This window comes from Morus notabilis, unplaced genomic scaffold (assembly GCF_000414095.1).
Source record: "Morus notabilis unplaced genomic scaffold, ASM41409v2 Scaffold398, whole genome shotgun sequence".
NCBI classification, from domain to species: domain Eukaryota; kingdom Viridiplantae; phylum Streptophyta; class Magnoliopsida; order Rosales; family Moraceae; genus Morus; species Morus notabilis.
Genome location: NW_010364459.1, coordinates 46,162 through 67,535, shown reverse-complemented (window position 1 = coordinate 67,535; position 21,374 = coordinate 46,162). Strand labels below are relative to the sequence as shown.

Below are 21,374 nucleotides of genomic sequence, written 5' to 3'. Positions count from 1 at the left end.
ATCCCGTTAGTAGGGTAAATTAAAATTACAACATTCCATAAAAGAAAGAAAAAAAAAGAGGTAAATTTATAGTGAATCGTCTACGCATCTAATAAACTTTTACCGTTTGACTGCCCCCAATCCAAGAAACTTTCAAGACGATTTGAGCAACCGATATGACTTTTACATCAGAAATATTGAGGATTTGATACAAATATTGTACAAAGTACAAACCAAGAGAAAGATGGTATAAATCAAATTTGGCTCAAATGCTGAAAACACTAGAGAAATTTTAACAGCCACGAGTTTTCTTAAGAGAAAAGCTAGCTAGAACACTTTACAGAGCTCTTTTAGCTCTAGTGGCTTGTTTCGTAAATGGATCATTTATCATGTTTTTATTATAAATATTCTTTTAACAAATGACCTATTACAACTCTGGATAAGAAAATCAATGTCGTTTCTCGCCTCAAACCAGTTTTCAAACTTTCTTGAACGACAACAAAATTCAAGACTTTTCTAAATACTACATAATCATTAGTTCTTAAAATAGTGACATTTTTAATTTTTTTGGCAAATTATTCTATGAGTACTTTTGGTTTTATATTTTTAATAATTTTCATCTCTAACTTTAAAACTGACCAAGAATTTGTGAAATCATACAAGATAATCATATCCGTATTGCATATTTACAGAAAATGTTACATAAATAAAATCCGGGCTCACACACTGTGGTTAATCCAACCATATCACGATTTTGCATACAATAAAATTTTACCTCAGTGTGTTAAGTTACAGAATTACATTATATCCTGTTAAAAAAAACAATTAATTTATTGTAAACAATCAATCACTTCAAGTAATGGAAGAGATATTATCGTGTCTTCAACTGTATCAATTTAGTACCATTTCTGATTTAATCACTATAGGAGTGCGTTTGGTTAGTGTATTCGTGCCATAATTTGAATAATAGTTCGTAGTTCGGTACATTATTTTTTCACATAAAAAATACACGTAAATTGAGAATAGTTTTGAATCATGATTCTGAATCTATGAACTAAATGTCCACTAGAGATGCCAGTGCTACATAGAAAGGTCATGTTGTAGAGTTGAACGATAAGAAAATTGTAAACTTGGAGGAAGCATTACTAGTCCTAGACATATCGATGTCATAAATTTTTTATTTTGATAAATTACTCTATAAATTTTGATTTTTTTTAATAGTATTCGTCGTTGACATTAAAATTGACTAAGAATTTGTGAAATCATACAAGATAATCGCGTCCTTATCACATATTAACTGAAAATGGTACGTAAAAAAAAAAATCTAGGATCACACCCCGTTTATTTTACCGATTGAGTTTTGTTACAGTAAAAAATTCTAAGAAACAGTCACATTCAATTTTTTTACTACAGTAAAAAGCTTTCACATAAAGTTATATCTGAACTCGAATTAAAAACTCGAATAAGCAAACTAAACGGGACGTTTAATCCAACCACATCATGATTTTGGAGACAATAAAATTTTGCCTCAGTGTGTTAAGTTACAGAATCATAATATATCCAAAAGTTTGTAGGCGTGTTATGTTCCTAAATATTATTAGTAAACGAGATAAAACAAGATGAGTACAAAGACCAGTTCCTTAGCAAATGACTAACATCTCCTCTATTTAAAAAAAAAAACACTTGTATGCCCAATCGGTACAGATCCATATATTACAAAATAAGATACAATTTTAAACAAAACACCTCTAAGAACAAAAGATGCTCAATCACTCAACAGTTCAGGCTTTTCCTATGGATGGAGATAATATCCAGTCGCCAAGCCAATGAAGGCAATTATACAAACATAAAGAAACGGGAATCCAACTTGCACACTTCTCACACTGTATTTCCTCTTCAACAACCCCCCCAAAAAAAAAAAAAAAAAAAAAAAAAAAAAAAAAAAGTGTAACTATCTCACACCTAAATGCAATTTGAAATAATAATAATGATAATAATAATTTATTCTATAAAATCAATCATTTCACATAATGGAAGAGATAATATTTTGTGTCAAATTATTAGCATTGGTGATTTAATCACTAGAGATGGTACATAGCAATGTGGGGGGCGTATTTTTCATAGTTTGTATTATGTGACGATTCTGTTTAACTGCGCAACTTATAGTTACATATAGTGATGAATAACAATGCCAAAAAAACAAAAAAAAACAAAAAAAAATAAAAAAAAATAAAGGAAAAGAAGAAGAAGAAGGACATGAAATAGTACCCACCAATTCATGCTTAAGCACTTCTCTCTCTTGGGTGTTTTTGCTCTTCTCTTCCGTCAGTTTCATTATAGTAAGCTCAGCCTGCAAGAATGCCACAACAACTTGAACTTAAGTGGGGATGGCCAAATATAATCTCTCAAAACAATTCAACCAAAAAAAGGTTTGGAACTCAATCTGAGGCCAAAGAGATGGCTAATTATAAGTTTACACTTGCAAGGGAGTTAAAAATAAATAAATAAATAAATAAGTTAAAAAAAAAAAAAAAAAAAAACTGACCTCTTTTAGCTTTGACTCCACTACACTTAACTTTGAGGTCATATCCTTGAAATCCTTACTTAAGTTGAGGAATACAGCATCTTTTGCTGGTTTCAGTTCTTCCAAATTCTCTTTACTTTTGGGGTGAAGTTCTTCCGAATCATCACTAGTTGGCCTTAACTCCGCATCATTTGCTGCTCTAAACTCGTCCTTAACCTTGGCAAGTTCAAATCCCTCTACATTCTTTGTAAACAAATAAACAAGTAGTGGGGTTTTCAGGGGGGTCATTAATTATACTGCATGGATTTTCTAATAATTCTAGTTTCACATTCTACTCATCTAAAACATAAAAATTAAAAAAAAAAAAAAAAATAAAAAAAAAAAAAAAATAAAAAAAAAAAAAAAATAAAAAAAAAAAAAAAATAAAAAAAAAAAAAAAATAAAAAAAAAAAAAAAATAAAAAAAAAAAAAAAATTACATAAGCCAGGAATTTAAACCAATAATTATGCTTTCATCCAATTTGTCCCAAATGAATGTTATAAGTCCTACTAGAAAATGGATGATGAACAATTATAACAAAAATAGCAATATATTTAAAAATACATGTGCATATAAGGACACTTTGACTAAGAAACAAGTAGTAAGAAAATTAGCTAAATGTATACAAATAGAGCATGTTTGAGAACAAAAAGAAGAGCGAAAAACAGAACTTTTCAAGAGTAGTTTACAAGCTGATACAATTTCTCTTACCTTAAGAGATGGTGGTATATTTTCAGCACCACTCATAACTTTATCCTTTTGCACTGAAGTTTCAGTATATGGATCTTGCTTTGCTTCACCATTTCTTGGCACCAATACTGGGGAAGGGGGTGGGCTGATGAGCACAACCCTTAGCTTCTTCTCTTCGACGCACTTTTCACCGTCTTTTAAAAACTGCCCAAAAAGATCCAAAAGAGATAAAAAAAAGCATCATATAAGAACAATCTAAACAAATGATCACAACAACTTCCCACCATTGCAGATGTTATGTCCTCTTCAGTTGTTCCATTGGGCACAACTGCGCTTTGGATCAGAAACTTGTCTTTGCAGTGCAAATCTGTTGGAGCCACGCGCTGAGCTTGCATAGTCACTGCACCAACCGAAACGAAGAGCGAAAAATTATGTTCCATTTATTCTCAGCAACAGATATTTGGGTTGAATCCTTCTGGTAAAAATGTTTTAAATACATTACAGTTATAAGGACTATGAATGATCAGTAAGAACCTGTGAAATCACATGTTGCATTGGGCTTTATAATGCCTATGTTTGGTCGTACACAGTATTTCTTTGGAGAAGTTGTTTTCACCTGCCAATACATTTTGTAAATCATATGCACTAACCAACATCCATTAATCATATTATATAATCAAATCAAAGTTTCCTCCATTCTAAAATATAAAAAGGAAATATATATATATATATGTGTGTGTGTGTGTGTGTGTGTGTGTGTGTCAGAACTTCCTAACATAGAGACTCTTTGCTAATGGTCTCTAGAACAAATAACTGTACCTTGAATGCAACATAGTGAGCAGACTTGTTTCCAAGTTGAATTGAACAAGAACTTTGTTTCTTCAACTCAACTGGACAGAGAGAGAGAGAGAGAGAGATGGCAAAATCAGTAATTTAAAATTAAAAAGAGACATGAGCAAACGAGTGAAAATAAAAATGAAATTAATCCTGCATTTGAATAATATATATATATATATATATTTTTTTTTTTTTTCAATGGACATAGTGTTTAGAGACTTTAATTTGTTTTCCTAGATAATAACACCATATCCAGGTATGACCAGGATCATTAAAAATCTTATAGAAAAATATAGTACATAAAATTGTACCGTAGAAGTATAGGTAGTTAATATATTTTATCCCTGGTTCATTAAAAAGAAAGAAAAACAAGAAACATTGGATAATACTAAAAGGGAAAACTACTCAATTTAACTTACAGGTAAACTTGAGTTCAGAAGGTTGAATTTCCAAGAGCTCTGAAGTCATGGTTCTAATCACCCTAAACCAAAAATCAACCAGATTCAAGTCAACAACCAAACAAAAAAACTTCCAGAGTTTCTTTTTAAATTTAAACTTCACCAGAAAGTAAGAAACCAAAGGAACAAAATCCCACCAATTATGCACAACAATATGTCCAAATCAAACCAATAACATGAACAGAAAACTGAACAAACACAAACCCAATACTCAAAGATAACTGATCAAGACAGCCAAACACAAAATTGCCAAAATCAACCATAAAAATAACCAGTTCAATCCTAGAAATGTTGTGAATGGACAAACCCAATTCCAAAAACAACACAGTGGGAAAAGCACGCAACTCCAGAAAAAGTCCAATTTACTTTAACCAACATAGTAATAGTGATTTTGTTCTAATATTAAAAAAAAAAAAAACAAGGTTTCAGTTTTTTTTTTTTTTTTCCAAACAGTTAACCAGTCACTAACACTGTACATACATGATTTTTCCCAAGCATACAAAACAAAATCATAATTTTTAAGTACCAAATTTTGAATTCTCAGTCCATACTAACACTGTACATGCATGATTCAAGAACAAAAAAGCTTCAGAACAACAACCGCAACAGAAAATAAGATTCAAACACAAACCCACGTACATATTGAAGTGAAAATGTGCATCAACACATAAAATAGGGAGAAAGTGGATAAAACCTGAATTGGGAGAACAGAGATCCAAAGTGAGGAACCAACAGAAAAGGAACAGAACCAAGTTCAGAAGAACACTGAATGAAAAAAGGAGTGAGAAAGTGAATAGTTGTTGGTGATGTAAAGAAGAAATGTGGAAGTGATGTGAAGATTGAAGAAGAAGAAGAGCAGTGAAAGCAAAGAAAGGAAATTGGATGATAGAAGAAAGAGTTTTTTTTTAAGAGTGTCGTTGGTTGCTTTTCGTGGGGGTGGGGTCTCCCTCTGCCTAAACCGTTTCCTTTCTCTCTGTTTCAGTTTTTGCCATTTTTTTTTTTTTTTTTTGCTTTTTTCTTTTTTCAATAATTTGGCAACGGCTACTATATATATGATATGATAAAATATCGGCTTAGTTTATACCGGACTCAAATTACTTATTCAATTTTAATTTTCAAAATGGTGCTCAATCAACTAAAATACACCATGACATTTAGGAAATTTAAAATGTTTTTTAACTGATATTTTCAAGCTTTGATGTTTAATGCGTGGACGTTTGATTCATGAATTCAGAACTATTATCAATTTACGTGTATTTTTTTAAAAGAAAATACTGTAACGAGATTCGAACCATGACACGCATTCTAGTATCAAATACGGTAGCGTTTGCAAAATATTGTCGTTTTTCAGGGATGTTGTCGTTTTTAATTTATAAGTCAATTACAATAATAATTAATGGAAATAAAAATAATCATAATCGGAGAATATGATGAGCCTAGTAAGTTAAAATGCAGACAGCAGAGTCAAGCCAGAACACATATGAGGCTTAGGTGTGAGACAGGCTGAACTAACTGTGGTCTACCACTGCAACGCACATGCATTTCCAACCGCTAATAATTTCACCGAAAGTAATCACCCAACATATTATATATATATATATATTTATATATATTAGGAAATTTGTTAACCTTTTTTCTCTTGTTGTCTCTCTTCCTTTCTAATTTTCTACCCCTTTTGTTTTCTCTTTTATCTTACATGGAAAGAAAAGAGACTGAGAAATAATGAGGAAAAAAAAAAAAAGCAAATACATAAATAAATAAAAGGAATTCCATTATATCATGACCTTTAAACTTCTTCCCATCTTTCCTTTTTCTTTGGTCATAAAGTTCTGTATGAGTAGGTAAAAGGAACCAAATCAGTTTCGGATCTCCTACAAATTTACAATTATAAATTAAGGAAGCAAAAAGATAGCAAAGTGAAGGCAATAATATGTCTTTGTTTATTTTGACCCCCTTTTTTTTTTTATTGACAGCAAAGCATCTAAATTCTAAAGTGATTTAAAGCACTTTGGTCTTTCTAAGCAATCGCTTTTGGGCATTTGACCTCAACTAAGCGAACAAATTTTGCCACTTATTTTATTGCCATCACTTGTATTTGTGCGTTTCTTCATGGGTATTTTTTTTTTCCCCCCACTTGTTACATGATAAGTTATGCCATCCCCACATAAAAGAAAATTGTTCCATTATTTTAGGTAGGTTTAAATCAATTTTTAATGTGATAGATTGTCACAAGAAAAGTTGGTTGGGATTTGTTGGAGGGCATTAGTTTGGTTTGAAGAATTAAACTAGGAATAGCCTGCGCTGCGCCTAACTGAATTAAAGTTTTACCAAACTAATGTGAGTTAAGGAAGATAATGACCATGCAGTTGTTAACAAGAAGCCAAAAATCAAGATTGATGTGCGAACAAAAATAGAATATAATTCAACGATTCTTGCTTAAAAGGGCCGTTCTTTTCGCAATTCAATTTTTTTATAATAGTATTTTCTCTTATAAAAATTTAAATTTAAATTTAAAATTTTCATTTGAACAATTTAATACCTATATATAAGGTTTAGGATGTTAGTACATTTTTTTGACGCTTTTATCTCTTATATTTTTTTATATCATATGAATAACAAAGTAGCAACATGTGCGGCCACTAGTTTTTAATGTTGTATGTATCCTTTTAACCTTATTTTGCCACAAATTGGCCATGCAGTGCATGTTGATTAAATCTGTCCCTCTCTAAAAAGCTAAAAGGCATATATATATATATATATATATATATATATATATAAAAGATCCAATCACTTATTTAGACACCATAGATATTTTGATTTTTGTCTTCGATAATTTTTTGTCAGAGTATAATAAAAAAGGAAACTGTTGAAAATGTTGTTGCGACTTGGATAGTTAAAGAGGCACGCTTAATTCACTTATTTAAATTTTTAATTTGAGTTAAGATATGACTTTATATTAGAGTTTTTTACTGTAGTAAAAAAGTTAGATGTGACTGTTTTTAAAAATTTTTTACTGTAACAAAACTTAAATTCTAAACTCGAATCGGTGAAATGAACGGGTCTGAAATAGTTACTAGGGAAAAGGAATTGTTTACAAGCTATTCATGCATCAAACACTCGAATGAATATGACTGTTTACTATAAATCAGAAGCCACTCTGGTTTCTGATGAATATGGATGAATATAATGAAATCCACGGGGTAGTAACGATTGGTTAGCCATTGTTTGAAAAAAAGAAGAACCAAATAATTATGCGAAACTGTTCATATAAATAAACATTTAAATGTTGTTTTATTATTTTAAATGGTTAAAAAGTCCTCATTAAGTTCCAATTTACAGGTTCAAAGAGAGAATTGCTAAACTTACAGTGTATGAGTTTAAATTTTTATCTGTTATTAGTATTAATCAAGAGTAAAAGATAAAAATCAAGATTCATATATTTTAGAGAAAATTTAATTATTAACTATTGTTTTTTCCTACTCTATAATTTATGTTACTATACAAAATTTTGATGCCACAATAAAAAATAACTTGCAGGTTATAAAAGATAATTTGTACGTTATAAAAAATAACCTGAAAATTATGAAAAAATAACTTACAAATTATTAGCTACATAAAATAAATTTAACATAAGTAGTATAAATAAAATAGTGTTACATTCTGAATATTTCAAAATTCTTCTACGGGCTATTTGTCTCCCGTGAGTGTAGCTCCATGGGCAGTCCTAGTCCAATCCAACAAAAGTGGGTCTTTTCCAATCCAGTGAGGCACTGCAGCGGACCGATCTAACTCGTAATAAGCTATGGCCAGATTGGGCCTAACTTTTTCAGCCTGTTAACTAGCCCAAGAATGTTTTTGGATCGGGCTAGGCCTGCCATACTCGGTTCAACCCACTACAGACTGGACCACATATAAAGGATTTATAAACTGAATCCTTTTTTTTTTTCTGTCATTATTTTATCATTGTAATTTTTTTATGAAAAAAATATGGTTTGAGAGGGTGTAAACTTATTATTTATATCATTATAAATAATTAAATTTTATTGTGACTTTTATTTTCTGTTTATTAATTAAATGACAATTGTTCATTTTTGAATGTAATGACATAAATAATATTTTTTTAACTATATTGAGTGGTATTTTAGTTTTCTCCATTTTCTATTACGAGATTCTTCGTGAAAGAATCTTAAATAAAAGATTCTGATATTTTCTTGCTAATGTATTTAACAAACTTTTATAGATTTTGGTTAAAAAATAGCTTTTGTTCATGAAAAAAGAAGATAAATACCTCTTAAAAGTACATGGTCACGATTTGTATTCCTTACTCTTAAATAAGTTAAATAATTATGCTAACAAAACATTATTAATTAAGAATGAGAGCTAAAAATTTAGATTTGTATAGTAAATTTTGTAATTTTTTATGGGTAATTTACACAAATAGTCTCTAACATTTTTAATAAGTGACAGTTTAGTCCCTAACTTTTTTATTTTTGACAAAACAACCATTAATCTCTTTAAACATGTACAATATGGTCATTTCCGTCAAATTTCGTCAAATTTTTAACAAATTGCCGCATGTGAGCATCATGTGCTTTCTTTTTTCAATTAAAAGACAAAAATGCCCTAAGGGCCTTCTTCTTCATCATTTCTTTGGCATGCTCTCTTTCCTCAACAGAATGGATTTCAAATCTCTGTTTGGCCGGAGAAAGAAACCAGATTCCTCAACTGCAAACCCTAATCCTTCGCTGGTGGAGGTTCAACCACTTGCCTCCAAACCTTCCTGCCTCTGCTCTGACTACCTGCCTCACCTCCATGGCAAGCTCTGCTACGGCGACAATCTCAAAGACGAGTGGTTTGTCATCTTCCTCCTCTTCGAAGCTTCTCAAAGATTCCCCGACCTCTCCGTGAGGTTTTAGGACACCGACGGCGAGTTCTTGCTCATCGAGGCCGCCTTCCACCTCCCTTGTTGGCTCAACCCCGACAACAGCCTCCATCGCGTCTTCATCCGCGGCGACGACCTCCATATCGTCCCCAAAGATCGCTTGCCTAGCCCTAGCTTGGAAGATTCGTTGAAATTCGTCGCGAATTGCAACAAGGAATCGAGGGCAGCAGAGTCAGTCCAGGCCTCCGAATCAAACTGGTATTGGCAGTATCACAAGAGATATTTCCCAGCTTGAATTTCAAAAGAAATATAATGGAGAAGGCTAAAAAGGAAATTCGCAAGAAACTGAATGAATGGAGCTCAGCTGCCGTAACCAAACATGCAACTAACGAGGAGGGGAATCGGTATGGGAAAGCAACTGAGGGAGAAGAAAAGTCTTCGAGAATCAATGATGCTGGGGATGATCAAAGCAACTGTGGAGAGCCATAGGGTCAGGGTTAGGGTTCTGGCGTCGGTGGCGCAGATGCTGAAGCACGAGCTGTGCTTGATTTTTGTGCGAATTTTCTGGAGAAGATGAAAGGGGATTTGGGGGCTGGAATGGGAAAAAATAAAATGAAAATCCAAATTAATGGGGGGATAATTTTTTTTTGGGGTATTTAAGTCATTTTACTGAAAAATAAGGTAACATTTAAAAATTTAACAAAATTTAACAGAAATAATCTCTCACCTTTTTAAAAGATCGGGAGTCATTTTATCAAAAAAAAGTTAGGATCAAACTATTACTTACTAAAAAAATTAAGAATCATTTATACAAATCACCCTTTATTTATTTATTATCCGGTTTGTTAGCATAATTTTTTTAAATAAATTTATATGGACTAGTCCTTACGCATCATTTAATGCTGATTAGATCGGAAAGTATTATTGTATTTATCTAAAGAAAATCTTTACTTTTGACATATTATACTTTTAAAATTATAATTTTACAAATGCACAATCTCCTTCTTTTAGAGTTGCTTTTCTAATAAAAAAGTAAAAAAATTCCCCACCTTTAAAGTCCAAAGTACATTTTTATTTTTGTTTTCTTTTAAATGACTTTGTCCTGTGGAGCCAAAGTCGGTTACCAAATAGCCAAAATGAAAATAGCCAAGGTGAGATTGAAATTGTGGGTGGACCCAAACACCTCCCAAAGACTTCGATACAAACGAAGCCAAACAAAACGTTGCCAACAAATCTCAACAAACATCGGAGAAAACAATGAAGAGGACATTCAATGCAAAAATACAAAAAAATAAAAAAAATAAAAAACCCGAAGAAAAAAAGAAAAAAAATCCAAAGAAACGACGTTATAAACCTCTCTTCCTCTCTTCCTCTCTCTCCGATCCCCCTACTCACACTCTTCGTGTTCTCCGTCTCTCTCTCTCTCTCTCTCTCTCTCTCTCTCTTCCAGACTCTTTCAAATCCTTCTCTTCAATCTCAGATCTCTCTCGCTCTTTTCACTCAATACCCAAATGGCCTCTCTCGCAGGATCGTCGCTTTCCTTGGCCTCCTTCAAGCCCAGCCTTGTAATTATTTTTACCAAATTTTCACTTTGTTTTTCATCTTCTTTACTCTTTATGTTGTGATTTGCTGTCTGGGTATTTTTCACTTTGGTCAGATTTTTCCTCTTCTTGTTGTTCTTGAGCTCTTACGGGCTAATTTAAGTTTTTAATTCGAGTTAGATCGTCATAGTAAAATATTATTGTTTTTAAAAGCTTTTTACTGATACAAAACTCAAATCTTAAATTTTAAACTGTGAAATGAACGAGATTTTGGTGTTTAAGTCTCTGTTTTTAGCCTAGATTTTTTTTTTTTTTTTTGCAAAGTTGTTCCTTTTCTTATATTCGTTAGTGAGTTTCAATCTTGCTTCTTTTTTTTTTTAAAAAAAACTGGATGTAATTTCTGATAATCTTGTGAATTGAGCATGTTAATTATTTATAATCAAGAATCGAGCTTGGACTTGATTTGCATGCAATTCGAATAAACGTTTTACCAAATTTTGTGGAAAACTTCTAAATTGTCTTCGTAGCATGCACATTTTGGATATGATCTGGTTTAGCATATTCATTTTTATATTTCTTAAGGTCTTTGCACGCATTTTCTGGGACACTAAAACATATATATATGATCTGCTTAATAGCTCTGTATCCTTGTTTCCAAAGAACACTTTTTTATGTATATCCTATTATATTATTATATATTATATTTATGTGATTTTGTTAAATTGTTATATATATATATTTTTTTTTTTTTTGATATGAGATGATTCTTATGTGATCTTACGATTTAAAATTGTGTCCTACCGGAATGATATTATTTCTGTTTTCGTACCCTTACCATTGAATTGTCATTTTTCTTTATTTAAAGGAAGAGTTAATTCCTTACTGTGCTAAAATCACTTATTATTAATGTTGAATGTCTAAGCAGGTTCCTGCCAGCAGGATCTCTAAAGTGAAATCAATCTCGTTTTCGCCCCGCTTCCCGTCTCTCCGGTCGCAGCCTAGGCGCCTTCGAGTTTCCTGCGCTGTAAGTTTATCTATCTAATCGAGTACTAGACATAGAATTTGATAGTCTAGTTTTGTTGTTATGCCAAAATTTAAGTTTCAATTAGATATTGATAAATTAGGGTCGGTTTGGTTCACGCATTGAAGTTGAAGTTGAAGTTAGTGATTCTGATACATTGACGGGAAATCATGGATTCAAGTATAGGAACCAAACGGGGCCTTAGGACTAAATTGCAATTATAAAGTAGTTTGTTAGGCATGGATTTAATGAACACTAGTTGAATCTCTTGTTTGTCAGGCCAAACCAGAGACTGTCAAAAAGGTCTCTGAAATAGTAAAGAAGCAGCTTGCTCTTCCTGAGGATTCTTCTGTCAATGGAGAATCAAAGTTTGCTGCTCTCGGAGCGGATTCTCTCGACACGGTAAACTAACACTTAATCAAGGCCTTTAACCTTAAATTTTATTTGTTTCTTATGTTTCAGACTACATGCCTTTGCTATGTTCAAAATTTGTTTGTTGCATTGAAAATTTGAAGAATCACAAGTACAGAAAGGATTGTAAAACATCTTTTGTCACAACTAAAATTTGAAAATTGGCACCATTTTTTTTCACCAAAAAAAAAAAAAGAAAAGAGATTTTTTTTTTGTTTTATCTACTTCATCCATGAAGATTGGGATTGTGATGGAGCTCAAAGGAATTGGCATACTATTATAACTTTCTATCTATGTTTGATAACAGTTTCAATTTCATTTTCTGTTTTTTGTTTTTAAGAGTGAAAAAAAAAGTGGTGTTTTCTGAAGCGAAATCTCCACATGATAAATCAATTTTTCTTTGGTACATTTAGAGTTTGGAGAATCAAAAACAAAAAAGGAATTGGGTTTCTAAAAAACTGGTTAAATTGGCTTAGAATCAAACATAGTGCTCGAACATTCAGGACATCTTTTTTTTTTTTTAATCTAAACTTTTGGAAATATTATTGTATTTGTCTGCTTAATTTGTTTATATATAAACATACACACTTTATTCATGCAGGTTGAGATTGTGATGGGGCTTGAGGAGGCTTTTGGTATCACTGTGGAGGAAGAAAGTGCTCAGAGTATTGCCACCGTCCAAGATGCTGCTGATCTTATTGAGAAGCTCGTTGAGAAGAAGAAGGCTGCTTAGAGTAGTAGTTTGGAGAAAGCAATTTTCTCTATCTTTGTTGTGGTTTTTCATTTCCTTTTTTTTTTTCCTTCCCCTTGAAAAGGTTGAGCTACTAGTAGACTTTTAATCTTAAAGTCCTTAATGCTTTTAAGTTACTAAGGTTTCTTATATTTTTATATTTATTTAAGAAATAAGATACTATATATATTTTGGAAAATTTCTTGAGTTGGCAGGCTTTCACATCAGATCTTTCACTTGGATCCTTATTGACGACATTGTCTTTCTTGTTATACTGCTTTCACGTGGTGTCATTAACTTATTTATACAAAAAAAAAAAAGAAAAAAAAGAAAAAAGCAAATGCCTGAATCCATGTGACCCATGTGTAGATATATGTTGATATACAATTGAGGTTTGAGAAAATTACATATTTAGGCCCGTTTTTTTCACTGATTTGAGTTTAGAATTCGAGTTTTGTTACAGTAAAAAACTCTCAGAAACAGTCACATCTAACTTTTTTGTTACAGTGAAAAGCTCTCACACAACATCACATCTCAAGTTGAATTAAAAACTCGAATTAACAAACCGAACGGGTCCAACTTACTAGTATCTCTTTTAAAAAAACTCAAAACTCTACTCGACTTTTCATAAATACCTAACTTATTAAAAATATTTCTTTTAAAAAACTCTACTCTACCTTTAACTATGTTAATAGTAAAAATAAAAGGGAGTTTTCAAGAGTTATTTTTAAAATTGCCCTCGAGCTTTCTTCTAAAGTATCATAACACGTATACAAATAGTTTTCCTTCTCTTCCCAACTACTTTCCTTATTTAGATATTTATTACGAATTTTCCTTTTCCTTTTAGGTTATTAAATAAAAGATAAAAATATCACACTCAATTTTCCTTCTCCTTTTAGGTTATTAAATAAAAGATAAAAATATAACACTCAATCTTCCTTCTCTTCCTAACCATTTTCCTTATTTATTTTTTAGATGTCAATTACGAATTTTCCTTTTCCTTTTAGGGTTTTAAATAAAAGATATCTCACTTAATTTTCCTTTGTTTTGTAGTATTTCGTGAACGATTGTAATACTTTACTGCATTCGTAGACAATTGTTGTCAGGGACTGTCTTTTTAAGGCGCACACACGGACAAAATATAAGTATCGAATATTGTCATTCCTAAGTGACTGCCGTTTTGTTTTCCGGTCATTTTTCATTGTTTGTAAGTGCAAGTGTCGTTTCTAAGATATGTACCCTCTCTGAGAAATGTTGTCGTTTGAAAATGATCCTCGTGTTCTTTTGCAACTATTTTGTCGCTATGTAGATGCTGTCATTAATCGTAGTTGTTTGTCCTTCATAATAGACGTTGAACTCTTTCTCGAGCATTTTCATGTTTTAAGAAGCTATCCTTTTTAAATTCGTTGTTGTTAACTGAAATTTCGCTTGTTAGCTCACTACTTGAGAGATGAATCGCTTTTCAGAAATCTGGTCGTTTGCATTGTTGCTTTTCAAATAATGTTGTCGTTTACAATCAAAATTGTCGTTTTTGATGTGATTAAATTATTTGGGCGTTTTCGAGATATTTTTGCTTTTGGAAACAAATGTCATCGTTTAAAGATATTATGTTGCAGTTGTTAATGAAATGTTGTCATTTCATTTTTTTTTTTTACTGTCGTTTAGAATGGATATTGTTGCTTACTTTGTCCTTTTTCATTTAACATGTTATTACAATGTTTTGCTGGTAACAAATGTAGTTGTTTATAATAAGGGTGTGCAACAACCATTCAAACTAACCAAATCACAAGAAAACCAAATCAAACTAATTAATAATCAGTTTAGTTTGGTTTAAATTTTTAGAAAACTAATTAAATTAGTTTGGTTTGTAATTTTACCCTTAAAAAAACCAAACCAAACCAAACCAAACTAAACCAATTTCTATCTATATAACTTTCCTAAAATTATAGATATTTCATATATTTTTAACATATTTATATTTACATAACTCTTTTATTCCCAAATTAGATGATCGTACTCTTAGAAGATTCTATCATAACCTATATATACGGAACTAACACTACTTCCACGGTCTACCCTCAAGTTCTCTCCGCTCCTCTTCTCTCATTCCACTTCTCCACTCTTCTAGGTTCTGATCGTAATTTTCTCTAAACCCTTGCCTATTTGTTAACGTGCAAAAAGCCTTCGTAATAATAAGTGTTTAATTTACCTACATTCGTTTTCTTTCATATATTTAAAAAAGCTGAATATCATATTCAATCATGAGTCACAACTAATATTTTTTATATAAATATATCTACAATTTAATTGCTTTGACTTCATTTTGTCTTTAGAAGAGAAAGAGAAAAAGACAAAAGAGCACAAAAAATATTAGTGTTATGGTTAAGACTTAAAAAAATGTTGTAAATTATTAGTTCAAATTAATTAGAAAAACTAAACAAAACCAATTACAATCAGTTTGGTTTCAATTGGATTAGATCCCTTAATTGATTTGGTTTGGTTTGAAAATCTCTGAACCAATTTGAAATTAGTTTAGTTTGTTTCTCACTTAAAATAAACGGTTTGGTTTGGTTTGCAATTTGCACACCCCTAGTTTATAAGAGACTTTGCTGTTTCGCGGAGTTCTTTTTTCTTTTTTTTTTAATTTTTAATTTTTATTATTATTATTATTATTATTATTTTACATTTCACGGAGTTGTTGTTTTGGCCTTTGTGCAAGAAATATCGTCATTATTAGTTACAGTCGTTTAGAGATGTAAGTTTGAGCCGTCCGATTTGGCGGTTTTAAGAGAAATTTTGGGCCAGCCCGACCCTAAAAGACAAAGAGTCGGCCCAGCTCCGCTAAGCTCAAAAAGTTTAGGGCCCGGCCTAAAATTTTATAAGGTATTTTCAAAAAAATATCTTTTAAAATATGATATTTGGGCCGGGTCGGGTCAGCCTTAAAAAAGAGAGGGTCAATCTAGCCCGGTCTTAAGCACAAAAAATTTGAGACAGGGCCCCGACCATTAATTATGGGCCTCAGACCGGCCCATTTAGTTTGGCATAAACTTCCAGCGTTTGTGAATTGTTATTGTTCTCATGTCATTATCGTTCCTATGCTACATTGTCTTTTGTAAGTGACATGGTATTTATTTGCTCATGGTGTCTCACAATATATTTTTTCATGCGTGCTAACATGTTTTTCTATGAAAAAAGTATTGTCGTTTACAGTCGCTTATAAAAGAGACAGTTGTTTTAATATGTTGTCGTTCGTATGAGACATTGTCGTTCTTTTACAATGACCTTTCACAGGTTATTGCCATTAGTGTCATCCCTCACCCTGAATGGCTGCTCCTACAATACGCTCACAAAAAAATATTGCATATGCAAATGACATTCACAGAAAAAAAAAGGAGTGTAGTTTTACATTCGATGAGAGTCATTCTATAAGGATGTAATGTACATGGCAAGATATTGTTTCTATGATATTGTCGTTTCGTTTAAAGTTAAGCAACTTATATAACAATGACGATGACCAAAAAAAAAAAAAAAAAAAGAAGGATAACTAGAGTATGCATTAGTTTGACATAGATTTGATAACTACATATTGGCAGAAATATACATACAAGAACTGGACGTTTGGTTCATAGATTCAAAATTATGATTCAGAATTATTTTTGATTTACGTGTGTTTTTTGTGAGAGAAAATACTATAGCGAGTCACGAACAATAATCTGAACCATGACACGAATCCACCAACCAAACTCACACTCATTAATCTACTCATTAATCTACGTATAACTAGGGGAATGACCACCTTTAGACCTACCATAATGAAGGCTTCCAGCAACCCAATATAGCCATCATGAATTGTAGTTTTTGTCAGAAGAGATTATGACAATTTATAGCAGCTTATAGCATAGGTTGGACTGGACTTCACAATTGCCTTAAAACAGTTTTTTTGAATAAAACACACAGAAACCGAACAAACAAAGCAAGGGCTTTCAGAGAAGGTAATACTGTAGCCCATAAATGAATCCCAGTCTATGATCTTGATCACCATACCTTCTTTCCAATGTCACTAAAGTTGTTGCTTCTTATTTGGCATGACAATCATATACCATCTTCCCCAACATGTGCCGAAACAAATCTCGAACATCTACTCGAGTGTTTTTGGAGAATGAGAGCACTGACTTCTGAAAAACACAACAGTTGATGTTTTGAATCTTCACAGATTATTTTTGAACTTGAAAGGAAAAGAAATATAAACATTTCATTGTACATTCTTAAATGCTTAAATAAATAAATAAATAAAGATTAAAAGCTAATCCCAAATTATGGGGCACACTCACCCATTAACTACACACAAATACACTAACTAAGAGATAAAGAGAAAAAGACTACAAACAATCCCATGATAACATAACAACCCCAAAGATCAATTCCAAACAAAAGTGCAATAACAAATAAAAGAAGAAACAAATTAACTAAAAAAGTTGAAATCCCAAAGCTCTAACTTAGAACAGCAACAGGAAGTCTGGTTTTGAGATTCATGAGTCAGTGAATGAAAGTAGTGCCTTCATTGGGCGAAATTACAGTTGCTAAACGTGCAGGGGTTTCGTGATGCAGATTTTATGATGTTTCAAAAGAACTGGAGCTGAAGTTTCAGGACAAATGTTGTGTTCAACCGCGGCCTATTGACCCTCACTTTCACAGCACTTTATGGAAGGCATGGAGACCAGTACCATTTAGGAGATCAAGAGAAATATTTTGAGAGTATAGGGTTTGCTTTTTCAGGGTATTCATTCTTTTGGACGGGGTAGATCTTCCAGGAGGTCATGAGAAAAGAGAGTTACACAATATTACAGATAAAGTTTGTTCAAATTAACAAATTATATATGTGTTTTGGAGTAGTATAAGTGCAAGAAGAGGAAGTAACAGAGCAGGAAAGGAAAATATTTCATATGCTTCGGACATGTCACAAGATCCAGTAACGGTTTTTAAAATAAATAGAAACATAGTATAACAATCTGCTTTTATTTTTACCTAGAAATACAACAATCTGCCTTTTTTTTAAAAAAAGAAAAAAAGTAGATTGGATTGAGTTAGCCTAAAATAAATAAAGGATCCTATAATAGTACAAAATGGCAGAATAAAAAGCCCTGAGTATCCAGTGATTGCTTCAACAGGCCTGAATTTTAAAGACAAGATCAGGCGGTCATATTCAGACACCAGCAGATTGATTTAAACATCAATTACAAACAAAGAATCCATTCTTGGATCTCAACATAAGGATACACAAGAATGAAACTATCTCAACTATATCATCTAACTTGACAAGGGAAAATTGATCTATTATATAAGCATTCAGAAGATTGCTTAATCTTACTATGCAATATACTTTTATGCCTTATCATCAATCAAAAGATCCAATTTTTCCTTGTACAACTTCAACAACTCTGGAAATTCCTCCTTACAAGGCGTGACAAACTTCTCTTCTGAAACTAGCAATAACATAGCAATTCCAACCTCCTTCTTCACCAAACCTATTGAGAGTAGAACTTGAAATACCAAACACCTTGGGACCACTCTCTTCTTCAAGTTCAATGTAAGGATCACTGGGCACTGAGCAATAAGACAAGGTTTCCAACCCATTTGGTTGATGAAGAAATCCATAGACGCCATAAGCTTATCTTCAGATACCATCATGAACCAAGGACTCTTTTTAAAGGCTTTCAAAACCTCTTCCTCGGACACACCCCACTTTTTATGTGCATCAACCTTACTTTTCCACTTTGATTTGCTCAGCCACTGCTCTTACTTTACCACTTTGATTTGCTCAGCCACCGCTCTTACTTTTCCACTTTGATTTGCTCAGCCACCGCAATACATTTTCTGCAAGAACAAAGTTTACATTTGAAGCATTAAACCTCATCTCCACCGCTTTCTCCACAGCCTTCCGGAAATAATGAGGAGTTGTAATGAAACAGCCAGCATAGTCCTGCATCAGTCTGGCTATTCTGAATTCAGGCACTCCATGTTCTCGCAAAATATCAACGTTTGGCACTACATATTTCTCAATATTGTGTGTGAGGATATTAGGAAATCGTTTAACAGTAACAACGACCTTCTCCTCGGATTGAAACAAATTCCTAATCAAATCGTAAGAGGGCATAATCTGATTGGTTAAGCTACTTGCCAAGATATTAGGAAATACATATGCCATTTTAGCTATTTCAGGGCCTGAAAAGCCTTTGGCTTCAAAAAACTCCAATTTCGGCAAAATGATGTCCTCAGCATCAAGTGAGAGTAGTATAGGTTTTCTTCTACAAAGGCTTGAGATTTGGATTTGGGTGAAACCATACTTTTTGAACAAGTTTATGACTTTGTCTGGTTTCTCAGGACTCTTAAAATTGACATACTTAGAAGATGAAAAAGCAGATTCTGGAGAAAACCCAAGTGAGTTTATGAGGTATGAGACTGCAAAAGAGTGTTGACTTGAACTAGTAGAGATCCATTTATGAGAAAACAGATTTGGGTTTTTACTGATCGGCGATAAAATTCGTAGATTGCAACTTCCAAATAGAATGGTTTAGCAGAGAAAATTAGACATGGGTTTTGACATTGGGAATGAATGAAAAGAACTTACAAATTTTCCGGATCCAATTGTTTCTGTTGCTGAACAATTGCTGATTTGAACTAGTTGAGATCAATCGGAGAGGAAACAGATTTGGGTTTTTACTGATTGGCGATAAAGTTCGTAGATTACAACTTCCAAATAGAATGGTTTTGCAGAGAAAATTAGACATGGGTTTTTGACATTGGGAATGAATGAAAAGAACTTACAAATTTGCAAGATCCAATTGTTTCTGTCGCTGAACAATTCTTGAGCTTCGGAGCCGAAATGTGGAAGTGGGAAGCACTCGAAATTTAAACCAGAAGTGTTAAACCTAACGACGTGGGAGGATTTTTTTTTTTTTTTTCAAAATTTTTTTAGAGGTAAAAGTAATAAATAGTCCCGAACGTTTTTCTCTTTTTACAATTTAGTCTTTAAAATCAATTTATTTATTTATTATTAACTCCTCCGCTAATTTTTTTTTTCATAAATAGTCGCTGTATTAAATTTTAAATGAAAATTGTTAATTTTATCTTATAAAAGATTTTTAAGCTCCGTTTAGTTTGTTGATTCAAGTTTTTAATTCGAGTTGAGATAAGATTTTATGTGAGAGCTTTTTACTGTAGTAAAAAAATTAGATGTGATTGTTTGTAAGAGCTTTTTACTGTAGTAAAACTCGAATTCTAAACTCGAATCAGCAAAATGATTATTTTTTTTCTATTAAATTTAATCCTAAAATCCTTCAATAGAATTATAATTTCGTATGTCCTTCTAAAAAGAATTTAAAAAAATAAAGGGGCGTCGACAAATTTGCATGTCATTTGGCAAACGTTGTAATTAAAATCTTCTTTTTGCTATCAAAACACTTTTTGGGACTTTTCTTTTCTCTCGTTTAGCCATCCATAGTGACAATATGTTTATTTAAAATTTATTATGCAAATACCTAAAGCTTATCCCAAAAGGAAAAAAAATATATATGTATATATATGTGAAGATTGTGATTATCAGTGTTTTTCTCTCCTAAAATAAGATTTGGTTTGCCAAATTGGGCTAACCACATGCCCTTAATTTATGAGGTTTCTTTATGAATTACCATCCAAAACAAAATGTCGTTGTAAATTTTTTTTTCTGAAACACAATGTCGTTGAATTAACATAATCTTAATATCATGCATTCACATTTCATTTAACGTGGAGATTTTTCCTTTTTTTCTTTTTATTTTCCGATAAAAGCTAGTAATGGTGGCATGTAGCTGAAACGCGCCGTTCTCGTCTATAGAATGATGACGTGTTGTTTAAATGAGTACGTTTAGATTTAAAAAAAAAAAAAACATGTCGTTTAGAAAAGGTAGATTTCGTTCTATAACATTGAACGACTGAAGCGAAGGACGTGGTTTGCAAAATTTGGCGTTTTTGTAAGCTTGTAAAAACGACGTATAGTCTATTAACAGGTCGATTTCATTTTGATAGTGTAAGTGACATGTTTTTCTTTCCACAAAAATATTCATGAACTTCATTAGTGCTAAATAAAAGGCTCCCATTTGTGCTACGTACCTTAAATTAAGGGGAAATAAAAGCAGGAAAAACTTACTAAATTCACAAAATTTGCACACACTCTCTCTCTCTGTGGAATGGCCCAGATCTCCAGTCAGAGAGGTGATTCAGCAG

The 21,374-nt window shown here is 32.1% G+C and overlaps 3 protein-coding genes across 3 annotated transcripts; 1 reads left to right on the top strand and 2 right to left on the bottom strand.

The window, feature by feature from the left end:
• Positions 1-1,601: 1,601 nt before the first annotated feature.
• On the bottom strand, positions 1,602-5,392 carry LOC21391819 (vesicle-associated protein 2-2). The gene is made up of 9 exons (XM_024171209.1): positions 5,222-5,392; positions 4,489-4,550; positions 4,052-4,122; positions 3,767-3,848; positions 3,517-3,632; positions 3,254-3,436; positions 2,525-2,746; positions 2,252-2,329; positions 1,602-1,873 (listed from the first exon to the last, which is right to left on the bottom strand). Exons 2-9 carry the CDS (start codon positions 4,535-4,537, stop codon positions 1,772-1,774), a joined length of 903 nt encoding a protein of 300 aa, XP_024026977.1. The 5' UTR covers positions 4,538-4,550; positions 5,222-5,392; the 3' UTR covers positions 1,602-1,771.
• A 5,307-nt stretch (positions 5,393-10,699) lies between these two features.
• LOC21391817 (acyl carrier protein 1, chloroplastic) lies at positions 10,700-13,265 on the top strand. The gene is made up of 4 exons (XM_010106709.2): positions 10,700-10,974; positions 11,876-11,974; positions 12,251-12,373; positions 12,984-13,265. The coding sequence occupies exons 1-4, from the start codon at positions 10,921-10,923 to the stop codon at positions 13,113-13,115; spliced, it is 408 nt and encodes a 135-aa protein (XP_010105011.1). The 5' UTR covers positions 10,700-10,920; the 3' UTR covers positions 13,116-13,265.
• Positions 13,266-18,256: 4,991 nt separating this feature from the next.
• On the bottom strand, positions 18,257-19,674 carry LOC112093190 (the record flags this gene model as incomplete). The annotated part of the gene is made up of 1 exon (XM_024171195.1): positions 18,257-19,674. A coding segment is annotated over one exon (744 nt), but the record flags the coding sequence as incomplete, so codon positions are not given.
• Between the last annotated feature and the right edge of the window lie 1,700 nt (positions 19,675-21,374).